This window comes from Lepus europaeus, chromosome 5 (assembly GCF_033115175.1).
Source record: "Lepus europaeus isolate LE1 chromosome 5, mLepTim1.pri, whole genome shotgun sequence".
In the NCBI taxonomy this organism is placed as follows: Eukaryota; Metazoa; Chordata; class Mammalia; order Lagomorpha; family Leporidae; genus Lepus; species Lepus europaeus.
The window spans coordinates 31,875,692-31,893,813 of NC_084831.1; the positions used below are offsets into that span (position 1 = coordinate 31,875,692).

Consider the following 18,122-nt stretch of genomic DNA (forward strand, 5'->3'; position numbering starts at 1 on the left):
AGCTGCTCAGAGCTGCTCACTCAGTGCCGTGTGGTGTCACCAGATTTCAGAACCCTGTGACGTGATGCTGTTTGGAAGAACAAAGGGCTGCCCTGTGACTGTCTCAGCTCTTAATGGAACAGACCAGAGAGGGCATCTGTGTTCACATGAACTTGCTCCTGTCTCCTTCCTCTTCCCTTCCCCTTCAGGTCCATCCAAAGCCATCGTTGAAACTGATGGGTCTACCACAAGGCCTCCCCCAGAAAGCAGGGGCGGAACGCGTGGGAGGGGCCCTGAAGCTCAGGTTGGCAGGGAAGAAACAAATCCCTGCACAGGAGCTTTCCCTGGCCAGAGTGCAGAAGCTGCCCAGAGGTGGTGGCCAGAAGAGCCCAACTCAGCGGAGCAAAACGACGCTAGGACCCAGCGGCACAAGCACGCGGCGCCAGCAGCACTGAGGCCCAGTCCGGAGTGGTCTGGTGACATCCTATAATCTGTTTCTAGGAGTATCTATAGTCCTTTAAATGTGGAGTTTCACTGAGGCTTTAAAATGTGGTGCACTCTGGAATTTGTCAAATGCTCTCGCGGTCCTGGTCTGGCCCTGCCGGTTCAGCCTTGCCATCACGCACACGGCTGAGGCCTGGAAGCTGCCTGGCACCCAGCACATGCTGGGTCAGGGCCTGCGCCGGTGGTCAGCGGGGCCCGAAGGAAGCTGGCGCTGGAGGAGGGCGGGGTCCTGGCGCTGACCCAGGAACAGGCAGGGCGAAGCCTCCAATGAGCGCGGGAGGGTGGCAGGTGCGGAGATGCCGGGGCGCCGGGCACGGCTCGCACTCCCTACCAAGGCCCAGCGGGACAGGCTCGGGATGGCTGGGGCGGAGGCGTGGAGGCGGCAGTCACAGGTCACCTTCCCGCAGGAATAGGAAACGCAGTTGAGAGGCCCACAGGCAGAAATGAGGAAGATTCTGTAAACCCAGTGCCTCGGGGCCAGGGGCGGAAGGGGAGCAGGGGGTCAGGAGGCCACCCGAGGAGAACCGCGAGTGTGCACGCAGACCACCTCTGAGCGCTGGGAGCCCAGGCTGGCGGGCGGAAAGGCCAGCTCCCGAGGCCACACCTGCCTGCTCCGCCGTGGCAGAACACTCACACAGCACCTCCCGTCTGCCGTGCCTCGTCTACACACCCTACACCCTACACCCTACACCCTACACCCGGAGAACTGCTTTGCGAACGCCCGCCGCGCCGCAAGGGAGATGCTGCCGTCCGGGGCGGCCAGGACGCCTGGGGTGGGCGGGCAGGTGGCCCCCGCTCCGCCAGCCACACTCTTCTCCACACCCCACTCTGTCTTCGCTGTACTTTGGCGCCGACGTGGACGGCACCAGCTGTGGGTCAGACAAACCTGGGGTGGGATCACAGCCATTTTAGCCCCCTGAGCCTGTCTCGTCAAAATTAAACAAGATGGGTCAAGCCGGCGTGCTGGGCCCGCACAGGGTACAAGCTCAATGGAAGACTGTGATGTTGCATCTGTCATTATTCTGTTTTGTTCCTTCTCTGCCTCTGTCTCTCCGTCTTTCTGTGTTACTCTGCCTTTCAAATAAAAAAATAAACCGGAAAAAAATAAAAAAAAGTAGGGGCCAATGTGATGACATAGTCGGTAAAGCCATTATCTATGATGCCAGCATCCCATATAGATGTCAGTTCGTATCCCGGCTGCTCCACTTCTGATCCAGTTCCCTACTAAAGGCCTGGGAAAAGCAGAGATGATGGCCCAAGTATTTGGACCCCTGACACCTATGTGGGAGACCCCGATGAAGCTCCTGGTTCCTGGCTTCTACCTGGCCCAGACCTGGCCAATGCAACCACCTGGAGTGTGAACCAGTGGTTGAAAGATCTCTCTTTCTCTCCCTCTGTCTCTCCCTCTCCCTATAACTCTTTCAAAAAATAATACATTTTTAAAAAATTAAAAGATCAGGGTAGCCTCTGGGCCTCTTTTTTCATTAAAAATAAATGTGTGTGAGGTAGGTGGGTGGTGCAGTGGTTAAATCACCGCACGGGATGCTTGCATCCCCTACCACGATGCCCGGTTAAAGTCCTGGCTTCTCCACTTCCAGCTTCGTGCTAATGTATAACCTGGGAAGCAACAGACAATGGCCGCAGCACTTGGGAACCTGCCATCCATGTGGGAGATCCAGACTGAGTTCTGGGCTCCTAGCTTCACCTGGCCCAGTGCTGGCTGTTGTTGACATTTGGGGAATGAACCAGCAGATGGAAGATCTCTTTGTCTCTCTGCCTTTCAAGTAAAGTGAAAATAAACAAATTTTAAAAGTATACGTGTATGCGTGTAACACAAACCAGTGAGGAAAAGACAAAGCACCCCACAGGAAAATGGGCAAAAGCTATGAATAGAAATAAAAAATTCCAGAAAGGGAAACCCGAGTGGCCAATAAACAAGGCCACGCTGGTCAGGAAGAGGAACCACCGCACACGTATCTGACTGGCAAAGGTTTAAAAGGCACAGGATCAAAGGTTAATAACAATGGCAAAAACAGGAACTCTCACACCCTGTTGGTGGGAATATAAACTGGTATAACCACTTTGGCAATACTGAGTAACGTTTAAAATGCACATAAAAAGAGCCTCCAGAAGTTCATGGGAAATGGGTAATATGAAAACACTATGCATAGACTTCAAATTTTGTGCACCAAAGTAAACATCTTTCAATTCCAGTTTCGCGTGAACTTTCCGAGGTGCCCTGGTACTGATGACTGCTATCATAGACACAGCCAGCACGCACGAGTGTTTCTCAAGCACTGTTCGCAGCCCCCCACAGCTATAGCTCATTTCATCTCTACAACTCACAGGGTCTAATTACTGCCCTATTTTGCAGGTGAAAATGAGGCAGCGAGGTTAAGTGCCTTTCCCCAAGTGACCTTGTGAATAACTGACGGAGCCTACAATGTAAACTCTACTCGGGCATAAATTCTTATCCACAGACCCTGTTCAGGGCAGACTGTTACAGTGAGGAACCTGGAAGCACAACGTGGGACTCAATACACTGTGGTGTACTCACATCCCAGAAAGCCAGACAGCAGCTAAGATGAAGAACTGCATGTAGACATAACAATATGTTTAGATCTCAAAAACATAATATTGAGTGAAAAAAATGTCCTACAGAATGACGTGCACCATTAGACATCCACTATGTGAAAATTTAAATACACAACGTAACTCTATATGTGTATTACTGACTTGTAACACATGACTCTAGTATTTTCTAAGGGACAGAAAGCACACTATCTATCTCTTGATAAGAGTTGTAGAGGGAGGGAGGGTAGGGAATGGGATCTAGAAGAGATACTCAGAAGAATTCAATGTGATCTGAAACATTCTGGTGCTTTACAAAACCCAGAGGCACAGAGGCACAGGATAAAATGTTAGTCCCAGGCTCTGAGTTCACGGTGATTCATTACATTACTCTCTGGCTTTTCTGCACGGCTGAAGTCCATGCAGAGGGCTTGAGCAGGTGCCTCAATGGTTCCAGAAAAGGAAACGGCAAGTTCGTCAACTGAAAGCAAAGGCAGACAGAAAGAGGGACGGCTGAGCAAGAGCACTCTGACATCCGCTGGGGGCAGAGAGGGGCGCAGGCCCTGCCAAGCCACGGGACACGCGGGCTGCCCAGGGGACCTGGGGAGGGCAAGTCATTGGGAAAAATAAACGAGCTCTTTAACCCTCCAGCTCCCCCTGAGCTGGCCCGGGGGAAGACAAGTGGCCAAGGCCAGGGCAATTTTATTCACTGTGGCACGGAGTGCAGGCGCAGCAGCGAAAGACCTGGAGGAAGAAGGTCAGGAAGGGCTGACAGTACCTGCGAAGGTGGAAAGCAAGTAGAGGCCAGATTTCACATCCGAGAGAAAAAGAGAGAGGGCGAGAGAGATCCTGACCAGTGACCGGGCCTATCGGAACATCACATTTGCTTTGCTAAGGTTAAATTACCCCAAGGGTCTAGAGGACCTCCTTGGGGGTCTCTACTTAAATGAAAACAATTCTACCATGTCTGGAACTGTGTTCTTCCTTTATCCACCTGCTGGTTACAGGGTGGCCATGATTGGTACACAGGGTTCCAGCACTCTGGGCATGGCTAACGACAGAAGTGGAGATGCAACCTGAGCTGGGCCATGTCTCCTCCCCAGGAATCTGAGTTGGGACCAGGAGATGACTGACATCATCCAAAGGGAAGATCAGCACTTGCGCGCCACCTGTGCGAGGCCACCTCTCACCACGCGGGTAGCTGGAGAGGAAAAAAGGCACAGCACAGAGAAGCTGTGATGACAGCCACAAGGGACACTCCAGCTCCTGCCGGCTCCCATGTCCTGATTCCATGCCCCCAGAGGCCTGGCCACCAGAAGATATAATATGAGTTTCTTTTCCAGTTTACTTTGGCTTGATTTGGTTTCCTTTTTACAACCAGAATCCTCCGTAATACAAAGGGCAACCAAGGCCAGCACAGCAAAGAGAAGTCTCTCTCTGTCGCTTTAAGCGTTCATCACCCCCTTCCCACCGAAAACGTGAACTACTTTCCTCTTGAAGCTGCATGTCAGCCATCTGTTAAAATGAGATTTTCGCCCAAAGTAATTTTAAAGAGAAAAAAGCAAACACTTCTATGAAATTAGAAAGGGATCCTAAAAGTTAATCTGCAAATGAGCTGTTAGGGAAACAGGACGTATTTCTCACCGAAACTGTTATAAATGGTGAGCTCCACCCTGGCTCACAAATCTAGTTCACCTGCAACACCACAAAACACACTGCAGATCATTCCTCTTCTCTGCCTCCTTGGCGATCCCCCTGGTGTCCCCGCCACAGCCACCTCTCACCCAGAGCACCGCGACGGCCCCTAAGTGGTCTCCCACTCTTCCTCTACTCCCTCACGATCCACTCTCCACAAGGCAACGGGTGGCTTCCAGAAACATAAATCAGGCCACGTGATTCTCCTGCTGAAAACCTCCCGATAAGGGGGGCACCTGGCTTAGCAGTTCAGATGCCAGGGAGACTGCCTGCATCTCACAGCAGAGGGTCTGGGTTCAGGGGGGCTCCTGATTCCAGCTTCCTGTTAATGCAGGTCCTGAGAGGCCTAGGGTGGTGGCACAAGTGCCTGGATTGAGTTCTTGACTCTCAGCTTTGGCCCCTGCCCAGCCCCAGCTCTTAGGTGCATCTGGGGAGTGAACCAGCAAACAGGGGAGTGCTCTCTCTCCCACATTGTGTCTCTCTCTCTCAAATAATAACAATAATAGTAATAATAAAACAAACAAAAAAAGGCCTCCCAATAGTTTCCCAGGATGTGCAGAATAAAATCACAACTCCTCCTGTGGCATGAGTCCTTGCATGATGTAGCTGCTGCTTTTCTGCCCAACTTTCTCTACCTCCCTCTAAACTCGTCACCTTGTCCCAGCCTCAGGGACTCTATGCTCCTCCTCCTCTGCCTGGTCCCTCTCTCCATAGCTCCTCCCCATGCTCCTTCCTTCTCATCCCAGCTTCAGTGTCTCTTTTTCAAAGACCATTCTGTCCAAAATAGGAACCCCCTCAACTGCTCTCCCTTACTGCGTCCTGTTTATTTCTGCCCTGGCCTTCTCCTTCCTGGAGAGTCCCTAGTGCACCTGTTCTCTCGGAGACCCCTTACCCCCCCCCCCCCCAGGGTGCTACTTATGAGAGCAGCAACCCTAATGGCCTTGTTCTCTGCAGTATCTGTGAAATCTATATACGGCCTGGCAAAGAGCAGTTCAATATTTGATGAAACTATGATCGAAATACTTCACAAGTCACAGAAAATGAAATCACTGCAATACTTATAAAGGAACTGGTAAATTAATATTGAATACATATTTTAAACACAGCACACTTACCAGTGGTAACTGCCAAAACCTGTGACTTAATATGCAGTAAAAGCTTTATGTCCAATTTGTTTAATCGTCATAACAGCCCTCTGGGGCCAGCGTTGTGGCGCAGCAGGTTAAGCCGCCACCTACAGCACCAGCATCCCATACGGGCACTGGTTCAAGTCCCAGCTGCTCACTTCCCATCCAACAACCTGCTAATGTGCCTGGGAAAGCAGTGGAAGATGGCCCAAGGGCTGGAGCCCCTGCACCCATGTGGGAGACCCAGAGGAGGCGCTTGGATTTTAGCTTTGGCCTGCCCAGCCCTGGCCATTGCAGCCATTTGAGGATTGAACCAACGGATGGAAGACCTCTCTCTCTCTCTTTCTCTGTAACTCTGCCTTTCAAATAAACAAATCTAAAAGAGAGAGAGAGAGAGAGAGAGAGAGAGAGAGATAACAGCCCTCTTGGAAGCTACATAGGTACTTCAAAAAGCTAGCAGAGGGGTGGGCATTTGGTCTAGAGATTAAGCTGCCCATCGAGACACCTGTATCTCCTATCAGAGTGCCTGAGTTTGAGTCTTCGCTCCACTCCCACTTCCAGCTTCCTGCTAACCCACACTATGGGAGACAACAGTGATAGCTCAAGTACCTGTGTCCCTGCCACCCACTTGGGAGACTTGGATTGAGTTCCTGTTCCCAGCTTTGACCTGGCCCAACCCAGGCCATTGTAGGCATTTAGGGAATGAAATCAGTGGATAGGAGTGGACTCTCTCTGTCTGCCAAATAAAAAGATTTTAAAAAATAAAAATGGGGGGCCAGCGCTGTAGTGTAGTGGGCTGCTGCCTGCAGTGCCAGCATCCCATGTGGGTGCTGGTTCAAGTCCCGACTGCTCCACTTCCAATCCAGCTCTCTGCTATGGTCTGGGAAAGCAGTAGAAGATGGCCCAAGTCCTTGGGCCCTTGCACCAGCTCCTGGCTTCAGATAGGCCCAGCTCCAGCCGATGGGGCCATCTAGGGAATAAACCAGTGGATTGAATACCTCTCATTCTCTCTCTCTCTCTTTCTCTCTCTCTCTCTCTCTCTCTCTGCCTCTCAAATAAATAAATAAATCTTTAAAAAATAAAAATAAAAATGAAGGGCTGGCTCTGTGGCGTAATGGGTAAAGCCACCACCTGCAGTGCCGGCATCCCAAATAGGCACTGGTTTGAGTCCTGGCTGCTCTACTTCTAATCTGGCTCTCTGCTGTGGCCTGGGAAAGCAATAGAAGATGGCTCAAGTCATTGGGCCCCTGTACCCTGTGGGAGACCAGGAAGAAGCTTCTGGCTCCTGGCTTCAGATCAGTGCATTGCAGCCATCTGGGGAGCTAACCAGTGAATAGAAGACTTTCTCTCTCTCTCTCTGCCTCTGCCTCTGCCTCTCTGTAAATCTGCCTTTCAAATAAATAAATAAATCTTTAAAAAAAATTCTTTAAAAAGTGAAGTATGAGCTTATTTTGGTACAAAAATCATTTTGAAATCCACATATTTTTAATTATATGCATTTTTCACATACTATGAGAAAATATTTTTGTGCTTCCATTTTTTTATCATGAAAATGAACTCATGCTTTTAATTCCATTTTCCACAAACATTTTTTATTTTTAAGATTTATTTATTTTGAAAGTCAGAGTTACAGAGAGAGAGTGAGAAAGGGAGAGACAGAGATCTTCCATCCAGGGAGATGGTTTACCCCCTAGGTGGCCACCAATGATCAGGGCTGGGCCAGGCCAAAGCCAGGAGCCAAGAGCTTTGTCCAGGTCTCCTACAGAGGTAGCAGGGGCCCAAACACTTGGGCTCCCTTTCACTGCTTTTCCTAGGCTATTCACTGGCAGGGAGCTAGATCAGAAGTGGCGAAGTGGAGCAGCTGGAACATGAAGGGCATCCCCATGGGATGCCAAAGTCGCAGGCAGTGGCTTTAATACTATGCCACTATGCCAGCCCCACCACAACCTTCTTGAAGTACCCACGTAGTATTATTAACCACAGGTTAGAGAAGAAGAAGATGAGGCAAACAGACACACAGCTGGATAATGGTGGACTTACAAAGAGAACACAGAAGGCCGTTTTTTCCTTTTTGCATGTCTGAAAGTGCCAAGGTCCTTCAAAAATTCCATGGAAAACAGAATCTAGAGTTTATTTTGATGCAAGATGTTTTTGAAATCCATGCAAGAGAGGTCTTCAAAGAAGTTAATGGAAAATGTGTATTATAGGCCGGCGCCACAGCTCACTAGGCTAATCCTCTGCCTGCGGTGCCAGCACCCCGGGTTCTAGTCCCGGTCGGGGCACTGGTTCTGTCCCGGTTGCTCCTCTTCCAGGCCAGCTCTCTGCTGTGGCCCGGGAAGGCAGTGGAGGATGGCCCAGGTCCTTGGGCCCTGCATGGGAGACCAGGAGGAAGCACCTGGCTCCTGGCTTCGGATCGGCGCAGCACGCCGGCCGTAGAGGCCATTTGGGGAGTGAACCAATGGAAGGAAGACCTTTCTCTCTGTCTCTTTCTCTCACTGTCTAACTCTGCCTGTCAAAAAAAAAAAAAAAAAAAAAGTGTATTATAATGAAATCATGCATGGATTTCAAATTTTTTATATCAAAATAAATTTATTTCTTGATTCCACTTTCTATGAAGTTTTCAAAAACCGATTCTTTATCTACTTGAAAGGCAGACTACAGCGAGCTGCGGGTTCACTCCCCAGATGCCTGGGAGAGCAGGGCTGGGCCAGGCTGCAGCCAAGAGCCAGTGACTAGGCCATCTCTGCAGCAGCAGCAGGATGCTGGGTCAAAGCAGAGCAGCTGGACTCCAGTATGGGAAGTGGCCATCCCAGGAGAAAGCTGAACCTGCTGTACCACAGGGCCCGCCCCCCGCTTTCATTCTCCCCACAGATTTGACTCCACCTGGGGGCCAGGCACAGAGAATCCCGGGTTGGAAATTCCTTTCCCTCAGGTGACTAAGTTCGACACCACCGCCTGCTGGTTGGCACTGTTGCTCTTAAGGAATCAGCCGCCGTTAGAATTCTAACTTCCTGTGTGCAGCCTCCTGAGTACTGACCCCTGACCCCGGGGCTCTGGAGTCCACAGTCCACACCTTGCAGCGGCTCTTTCTGCAATCCTTGCCCTAGTTACTTAGTGAGCTCTTTCACTCCAAATGCCTGCAGTTCTAGGAAACTTTCCAGCTTTCGTTCTTTGATTATTCCCACCGACCTACCCTTACCTCTGTTCTCTCTTTTTTTTTTTTTTTTTTTTTTTTTACTTTTTGACAGGCAGAGTGGACAGTGAGAGAGAGAGATAGGTCTTCCTTTTGCCGTTGGTTCACCCTCCAATGGCCGCCGTGGCTGGCGCGCTATGGCCGGCGCACCACGCTGTTCCGAAGGCAGGAGCCAGTTGCTTATCCTGGTCTCCCATGGGGTGCAGGACTCAACCACTTGGGTTGTCCTCCACTGCACTCCCTGGCCATTGCAGAGAGCTGACCTGGAAGAGTGGCAACCGGGACAGAATCCGGCGCCCCGACCGGGACTAGAACCGGGTGTGCCGGCGCTGCTAGGCAGAGGATTAGCCTGTTGAGCCACGGTGCAGGCCTACCTCTGTTCTCTTTCTAAAACTCCCGTTTGTCAGACATTAGACTTCCTAAGCTGCTTCTCCAATTTTATCCACTCTCCCCTTTTTTCTACCTCTGTGATTTTTTGTTCTAATATCCAAGGGATTTACCCAATGTTATATTCTCATCCCTCTAATATATTTTATTTTGGTTATCATATTTTTAACTTCCAGGAGCTCTAAGTCTCTGACTATTAATTTATTGATTTTATTCACATTTTGTTCCAGTGCCATGGACATAGCTCTTTTTTTATCTTTCTGAAGATAATAATTATAGGCTCTTTTTTTTTTTTTTTTTTTTTTTTTTTTAGTTTTCCTCTGCCCCTTGAATTGTCTTTCTCTGGGTTCCTCTGTACCCTGTTTGTTCTGGTCTGGCATTCCAGAGTTTTCCTCGGGAGTCTAGCTGAGGGTCTTTGCCTCAGCGTTTGTATCTAAATGAAGTTCTACGGGGATGACTGGGCAAGGGCAGAGCTCAGAGCACAGCGCATGCGCGGGTGGCTCCAGCACACGGTAGTCAGGGGGCATCCTGACGTGCAGAGGATTCCAAAATATCAACGTCAAGGTTTTCCCCTTGGCCGGTCCGTCTGTGCAGAGGCCAGCAGGTGATAAGCTACCTCGGGTTGGATAGGGGTGGCGAGCCCCTGGGGCATGTGTGTTGGAGGTTTGCTTCCTAGGGTGGTACTGGGCTGTGCTAAGGAACCTCTAAGAGGCAGGGTCTAGTGGGAGATCCCTAGGGCACTGAGGACCCTGTCCCTGGAAGGGCACACTGGTCTCCTGAAGCCAGGTCTCCAAAAGAGTGAATTATCAAAACAGCCCGGGCCTGGCCCAAGTCACTCTGCTTCCTGGCAGGAGATGGGCTCACCTGCTCCCACGTGCTCCCACCTCTGTGATCCCCCACAAGCTGATGCAGCTGGGAGGTGCCCTCGCCAGGAACCGTGCTAGGACATTTGGTTTGTTTTGTTTTTTTTTTTAAAAGATTTATTTATTGGGGGCCAGTGCTGTGGCATAGCAGGTAAAGCCGCCACCTGCAGTGCCGGCATCCCATATGGGCGCCAGTTCGAGTCCCGGCTGCTCCACTTCCAATCCAGGTCTCTGCTACAGCCTGGGAAAATAGTGCAAGATGGCCCAAGAACTTGGGCCCCTGCACCCATGTGGGAGACCAGAAGAAGCACCTGGCTCCTGGCTTCAGATCAGTGTAACTCTGGCCATTGTGGCCATCTTGGGAGTGAACCAGCAGATGGAAGACCTCTCTCTGCCTCTGCCTCTGTATCTCTGCCTTTCAAATAAATAAATACATTTTTTTTTCTTATTTAAAGATTTATTTATTTGAAAGGCAGAGTTACAGAGTGGCAGAGGCAGAGAGAGAGAGACAGAGAGAGAGAGAGGTTCACTTGCTGGTTTACTACCCAGATGGCCGCAACGGCCGGAGCTATGCTGATCCGAAGCCAGGAGCCAGGAGCTTCTTCTGGTCTCCCACATGGGTGCAGGGGCCCAATCATGTGGGCCATCTTCTGCTGCTTTCCCAGGCCATAGCAGAGACCTGGATTGGAAGTGGAGCAGCCGGGACTCGAACTGGCGCCCATATGGGATGCCGGCACTGCAGGCAGTGGCTTTACCTGCTATGCCACAGTGCTGGCTCCACCATTTAGGTTTTGAGCCTCCAGAACTGTGAACTATACAAACCCCTTTTGTCCGGGATTCCCGTGACAGTGCAAATACAGGAGCTGACCGTTCTCGTTCTGGGAGCCAAGGAGCGGGAAGGGGCCAGGGTTTCTGTCTGCACCGTAAGCTTCCTGTGCTGGTTACCCCTAAGCCTGGGCTTCTCTTGCTCAGCTGCTCCAGAGCATACATCTTGCTTCTCCTGTCAGGTGGAGAAACAGTGGTCACCTGGACATGCACAGAAGGGACCTGGCCAGTCTGGTCACTCCTTCTACAGATTTTCAACCAAAAGCCATTTCCAGCTCCATCCGATTAACTCCACCTCCCAAAGCACCTCACAGCTCCAGTGGCTGAGCCTTCCCGGCTCTGTAAGAGGTGAGTCTGCCCCACCCTTGTCAGTGTATCCCGCTACAGGCAGAAAGGTCTCAGCTCCTTCTCTCCCGCTAAAGCAGTTCTCACACTCATTCATCCGCTTTCTCCTCCCCTGTTCCCTTTGCCCTCGTGGGCTTATCCCATTGTCTTCTTCTGCTACTACTTTATTCAAGTCCAAAGAGGGGCAGGTGTTTGGTGAGCGGTTACCACGTGGTTTCAAGTCCCAGCTCCACTTTCGACCCAGCTTCTTGCTAGTGAGCACCCTGGAAAGCCAGCAGGTGACGGCTCCAGCACTTAAGTCCCCGGCACTCATGTGAGAGCCTGAACTGAGTTTCCAGCTTGTGGCTTCGACTGGGCCCAGCCCTGGATGCTGCAGGCATTTGGGAAGTGAACCAGCAAACGAAGATCTCTCTATCCGTCCCTGTCCCTCTGCCTTTCAAATAAAATGAAAATTTTAAACGTTAGAGTCGAAGGAGGAAATGACAATCAACCCATCGATCTACCACTTTCCATCAATGTTGAGTTGTCACTTCTCATTCCCCATCGACTACTCATTTGCCACACTGCCAAGCGCTGTGTTTGGTTCACAAAACAAAGAAATACACTTATAAAAAACAAAAAAGAAGTTTTTTCTGAGGGATCCAGGCAAGAGTTAGAAAAAACAATAACAATGGAAGAGTGAAGCTTAAAGAAGCCACGCACCTCCACGAGAACTGAGACTATGTAGGACATGGATTAAAGCTAGGACTGTGGGCTGGCATCGTGGCACAGACAGTTAAGCCACCGCTTACACCGCCCGCATCCCACACCGGAGTTCTGGCTCAAGTCCTGGCTGCTCCACTTCTGATCCAGCTCCCTTCTGATGCGCCTGAGAAAGCAGAGGAAGATGGCCCAAGCGCTTGGGTCCTTGCCACCCACGTGGGAGTCCAGGATGCAGTTTCTAGCTCCTGGGGTCGGCCTGGTCCAGTCCCAGCCATTGTGGCCATTGAGGGCCCAGAAAATGGACGATCTCTCTATATCTCCCTCTCTGTCACTCTACTCTGCCTTCCAAGTAAATAAAATAAATCTTAATTTTTTAAATAACAGCTAAAACAGGTAAAGTTGGAGGTGATCTGAGTTACCTGATGAGAAAAAGGTGGAGGTCAAGTATCTGTTTCCTGCACTGGCCATCAGGTGGCGCTGGTGGCCGGAGATAGCTTTGTGTTTAACACATAGCTGATAGAATAGGAAAACCCAGGAGGAAGATGCTTCTTATGTGAGTATTCACAAGGCCATCCTTTGGCAAATGGTTTCTGGGACATGTTATACTGAAGAGTCGTTATTTGACGGGAGTGATAAATTTGTGGGGCTGGCGTTGTGGTGTAGTGGGTAAAGGTGCCACCTGTGACACGGACACTCCATATGGGCACTGGTTCACATCCTAGCTTCTCCACTTCTGATCCAGCTCCCTGCTAATGGCCTAGGAAAAGCATCGGAACATGGTCCAAGAGCTTGCACTCCTGCACCCATGTGGGCGATCCAGGTGAAGCTCCTGGCTCCTGGCTTCGGCTTGTTTGCAGAACAGCTCCTGAGCCAGCACATGGAAGATCAATCGATCTGTCTATCTCTAGCTCTCCTCACTCTGTATCTGCCTTTCAAATAAATTAATAAATCTTTTTTATAAAGCGATAAAAGTGATAAATTTGGAAAACCCACAGGACAGATACCATAACCACATTAGTTGATCTCAACCATAGCTATCACCTAGACTACTGCACATCTTCTAAATCAGAATTCCCAGGGAGAGCACTGGAGTCCATTTTTAGTGAATTTCCCAGCAGTTAAGATGTATAATTCAGTTTGGAAATAACTGAACAAGAACATGCTCCAAAAGTAACTCTATGTATTTTTAAAAACCTGAACACATTTCAGCAGTTGGGGACACTGATGTGGGTGGGACAGACTCAGCACTGCTGACAATATAAAGAATTTATCCTCCAAATACTAAGAGCCATTCCCTGTGCTTAGAACTTTTGAAAGCCTTTGTTTGCTTGTTTAATTAACTATTTGAGAAGGAGAAATAGATAGAGAGACAGAGAGAGAGTGCGCACACACAAGAGAGGAAGATTACTGTGTGTGAGAAAGCTCCCATCTGCTGGTTCGCTCCTCAAAGACTCACAATGGGCAATGTCGGGGCAGAATCAGGAGCTTAAGCTAGGAGGCTGGAACTCAGTCCAGGTCTCTCCCGTGCACGGCAGGAATCCAACTCCTTGAGCTCTCATCCATGCTGCCTCCCAGGGTTCACACTCCCAGAAAGCTGGGGTCAGGAGTGGGACAGGTTTCAAACCCAGCCACCCCGTGTGGGACACAGACATCTTAACCACGAGGCCAAATGCCTGCTCCTGTTCGTTTTTTAAGGATAGAAATGTATTCTGTTATAATTACAGTCTTCCTACACTGAAACATATTGTGTGTTTTTTTTTAATTAGTAGACTATGTTTAGAACAGTTTTAGTTTTGCAGTAAAACTGAGCAGATAGTTCAGAGATAGTTTTAAGTCTCTCATTTGAATGCCATTAGCAACTGCTCCTGGAATCCGGGCCAGTGTACAAATGTGAGCCTGGTGTCCTCTCTCAGCAACAGGGCTGCGCACTTCCCAGCCCCCGCACGTACCGTTCTTGCACAGCTTTGGAGTATGCCCCAGCATTCAGGGTTTTCCTGATCCAGTCACAGAGGTGAGAGCTCTCTCCCGGGCACCGAGGGAGTCCAAAAACACCTATGGTAGAGAGAGAAGTCCATTCCTTTAAAAATCATACACGGAGGACCTACTCTGTGCGAGGCACTTTGAGAAACAAAAACAAGCAGGAGCCCACCCCTGGCTTCCTTTGACTCTTCCTCAAGGGAAGTGAGCATCAAGAAGGAATTTTTTTTTTTTATATATTTTTAATGACAGATAGAGTTACAGACAGTGAGAGGGAGAGACAAAGAGAAAGGCCTTCCTTCCGTTGGTTCACTCTCCAAATGGCCACTATGGCCGGCGCTGCGCTGCTCTGAAGCCAGGAGCCAGGTGCTTCTTCCTGGTCTCCCATGCAGGTGCAGGGACCCAATCACTTGGGCCATCCTCCACTGCCCTTCCGGGCCACAGCAGAGAGCTGGACTGGAAGAGGAGCAACCGGGACTAGAACCCAGTGCCCATATGGGATGCTGGCACCGCAAGCAGAGGATTAGCCAAGTGAGCCACAGTGCCTGCTCCAAGAAGGAATTCTAACACCAGCTTCCCCCTGGTGCTGCCATGCTCTCTACTGCATTCCTGGGGGAGGCGCTGCCTCTGCACGTACTCTCCTGGCTGGACTTCTCAGCTGTCACACTTAGCTGAGAGGAGTCCCATCTGACCACCTCACATCAAGCGGTGCCCATCCCCAGTCCCTTCCCCTCCTCACCTCCTGTCATCCTCAGCATCGCCTTATTAAGCATAGTTCTAAGCAAACCCTTGGTAACCACAGGGGATCGGGTCCAAGACCCCCTGAGGATGCGCAATCTGTGGATGCTCAAGTCCCTCATATAAAATGAACTTGCATTTGCATAAAACTACACACAGCTTCTTGTATACTTTAAGGCACCTCTAGATTACTTGTAATACCTAATACCAGGTACTTGCTTAATAGCCACTACATTGCATTTTTTTCCTGGGAATATTGACAAGAAAAAAAAAATCTATGTACGTTCAGAACAGGCAAAATGTGCTCTTTGAATATTTTCAATCCATGGTTGGTTAAATCCACAATGTGGGACTAAAGGGTATGGAAGGTTGATTGTACTAGCAATGATTATTTAATCTTTACAATGTCCCTGTGGAGTGGATGTCATTATTTGCCCCATATCTCAGAGAACTTTAAAACACAGAGGCTACATACCTCATCCGAGGCTAGGCTGTAAGGGTGCGAGCCAGGATTCGAGCACACACAGTTTGGCTCCTGAGCCTGCTTCTTCAATAATTAAAGCCACTGTCTTCACTTCCTAAGTCTCTGTAGAGTGACTATCAGGGTGGGCCATGGAAGGTCTACAAAATCATTTGGTCTGGCTTTCAGCCATGGGAACCACAGGTGGGACTTGAAATTCAATAATAATAATACCCAATAATTTTGTACAGTTGCAAATGATGGCATAATCATTGCAAACAGGCCCCTTGCAGAAGAAAGGTTCCCCACCCCTGGACTGAAAGCTTCAACTGTGGTCACCAATCTGAATTTGTATGGCACTTGTACTGTTTAAGAGTCTTTGAGTATCTACTCACCCTAGTTTCCACTTCATCCTCAGAAAAACCCCCAGAAGATGAGCCAGGCCATATCTTAGTTCCCCCAGCTGTGAAAGGGACTTCCTCGTGAGTAACAGTCAATTAGGCGACGCCAGGTTTCCCGATTATTAAGAGAATCCTGCGCTCCCACACTCCTCCAACAGCTCCCCATCCGTCCTAACAGAGGTAAGATTCTGCACCAAACACACAGCCTCCCCGCGAAAGTGTTTGATTTCCTCTAAATAGAAACCCTCTGTTTTTCAAAGGGTTTCCCTTCTCCTGTTACATTCAGAGACAACAAAAGCTTACACACTATTCTTTGCCTTGGCCTAAATTCCACAGGACATCTCCAGTGCTGGAGAACAGGAAAAGCCATTGCTTTCCTAACTCCTCCAGCGCCCCCTGCCATGCGGCAGCAGTCATGAACTCCTGGCAAGCACATGAAAGAGAAGTGGGTGGCCTGAGTTCCAGGCCTCTGGCCTCCTCAGCCTCTTCCTATTTCCTCATCAAGCCCACCCAGTGTGTTCAAGGAAACAGGATTTTGAGAGCATGGCTGACTTCCTGTGCAAATGGAGCTGCTGAGATTCTTTTTCTTTTTAAATTCGAGTGGTCTGGTGGGTTACAGAGAAGGAAGTACAAAGGTCAAAGTTACCTTGATGCTGTCCTCCAATGGAGATCAGATTGTTCATGGGAGGCGATGGGCACCTCTGAGCCACGGCTCTCCTGCGGAAGGAAAGGGGGTGATGAGCTCCGGCTGTCAGGTGGAAATGGAACATTAACCATCAGCTCCGCGGGTCGAGTGACTTAATCCTGCGGTTCCCCAAAGCTACGGAGTTTCAGGATTTTCCTCTCATACGGCCAAACACAAATCTTAATTCATTCACAGAAAATAAATTAGCAGATTCTATAAAGTTCTTCTGTGGGGATGTTTTAGAAGGATTTCTCCCTCCAAGACAGGTGAGGAGCTCAAAAGAACGAAAGGAGTGGATTTATTGGAGCCAAAGAGAAGAAATGGATCCGCTGTAAGATGGAACCAAAGGGGACTTACAGAAACTGGCCTCCCTGGGAGAATCCCATGGCATTGTATCCCTTCTGCAATTTAGGGTCCTTAGCAAGAATCTGACACACTGTTGCAACTTGGGAGTTGACATTCAAGAAGAAGCTGTTCTCCATGTCCTAAAAAGGAGCCACAGGGAAGTAAAAAGATGGGACAGAAAGCCACCACCAGCATTTTCTCTAAAAGCTGAACTCATTCAGGTTGGTAACTTGGCACCAGCCATCAGAAGCGAAGGTATCACTGTGTGATTTGCTGCTAGAAATACATTGTGAAGCATTCCTTGTCTATTTTAAAAAATGTCTATTTATTTATTTCCAACTACTTGAAAGGTACAGTGGCAGACACACACACACACACATTTTCTAACTGCTGGTTCATTCCCCAAATGCCCACACTAGCCAGGGGCTGGGCCAGGCTGAAGCCAGGAGCCAGGAATTCCATCTGGGACTCTAATGTGCGTGGCAGGAGCCCAAGCATTTGAGCCATCACCTAGGCACATGAGCAGGAAGCTGCATCTTCAAACCAGGCACTCAGATCTGAGATGCAGGCAACTCAAGCACTGGCTTGACCCACTCGGCCACAGCACGTGCCCCAGGCATTCTAATAGTACAAAACAGTCAGCAAACCTTCCAAGCAACCGGGGCTGTGAGGGCCTTACCTCCAGCAGGGTCTTCCCAATCTCTAAAGACAAGACATAAATTCCAGGTATTTTCTTCTCAACCATTTTCTTAACAGCACCCATGCTTACAGGATTACAACAGCTGTCTCCTAGCCAACAGAAACAATGATGCAAACTCATGAATCCAAACAGTATGATTTCTTTTTTAAAATTTTTGTGCCTCCTCTGGCATTATCGAGAGAAAATATCTGCAACACATATATCTACTAAGGATTTAACAGCTACTATATATAAAGAACACTTACAACTCAACAAGATAACCTAATTAAGGAACAAGAAAAGAACTTGAACAGACATTCCTCCAAAGGATATCAAAATAGTCAACAATTGGCCGGCGCCGTGGCTTAACAGGCTAATCCTCCGGCACACCGGGTTCTAGTCCCGGTTGGGGTGCCGCATGGGAGACCAGGATAAGCAACTGGCTCCTGGCTTCGGATCAGTGCGATGCGCTGGCTGCAGCGGCCATTGGAGGATGAACCAACAGCAAAAAGGAAGACCTTTCTCTCTGTCTCTCTCTCTCACTATCCACTCTGCCTGTAAAAAAAAAAAAAAAAAAAAAAAAAAAAAGTCAACAATAATTATCATTGGTTGTTAAGGAAGTACAAATCAAAACAATGAGATACTA

General features: G+C 49.3%; 1 protein-coding gene across 2 annotated transcripts in view; it reads right to left on the reverse strand.

The window, feature by feature from the left end:
- The window catches only part of PPT1 (palmitoyl-protein thioesterase 1), a 28,705-nt gene that overhangs the window by 6,822 nt on the left and 3,761 nt on the right, over positions 1-18,122 (reverse strand). For both annotated transcript variants that reach the window (XM_062191048.1, XM_062191047.1), the window contains exons 2-5: positions 17,477-17,586; positions 16,810-16,937; positions 16,414-16,484; positions 14,141-14,243 (exon numbers count right to left, since the gene is read on the reverse strand). In XM_062191048.1, the coding sequence (XP_062047032.1) occupies positions 14,141-14,243; positions 16,414-16,484; positions 16,810-16,937; positions 17,477-17,586 (412 nt within the window). The remainder of the gene's footprint in view (positions 1-14,140; positions 14,244-16,413; positions 16,485-16,809; positions 16,938-17,476; positions 17,587-18,122) is intronic.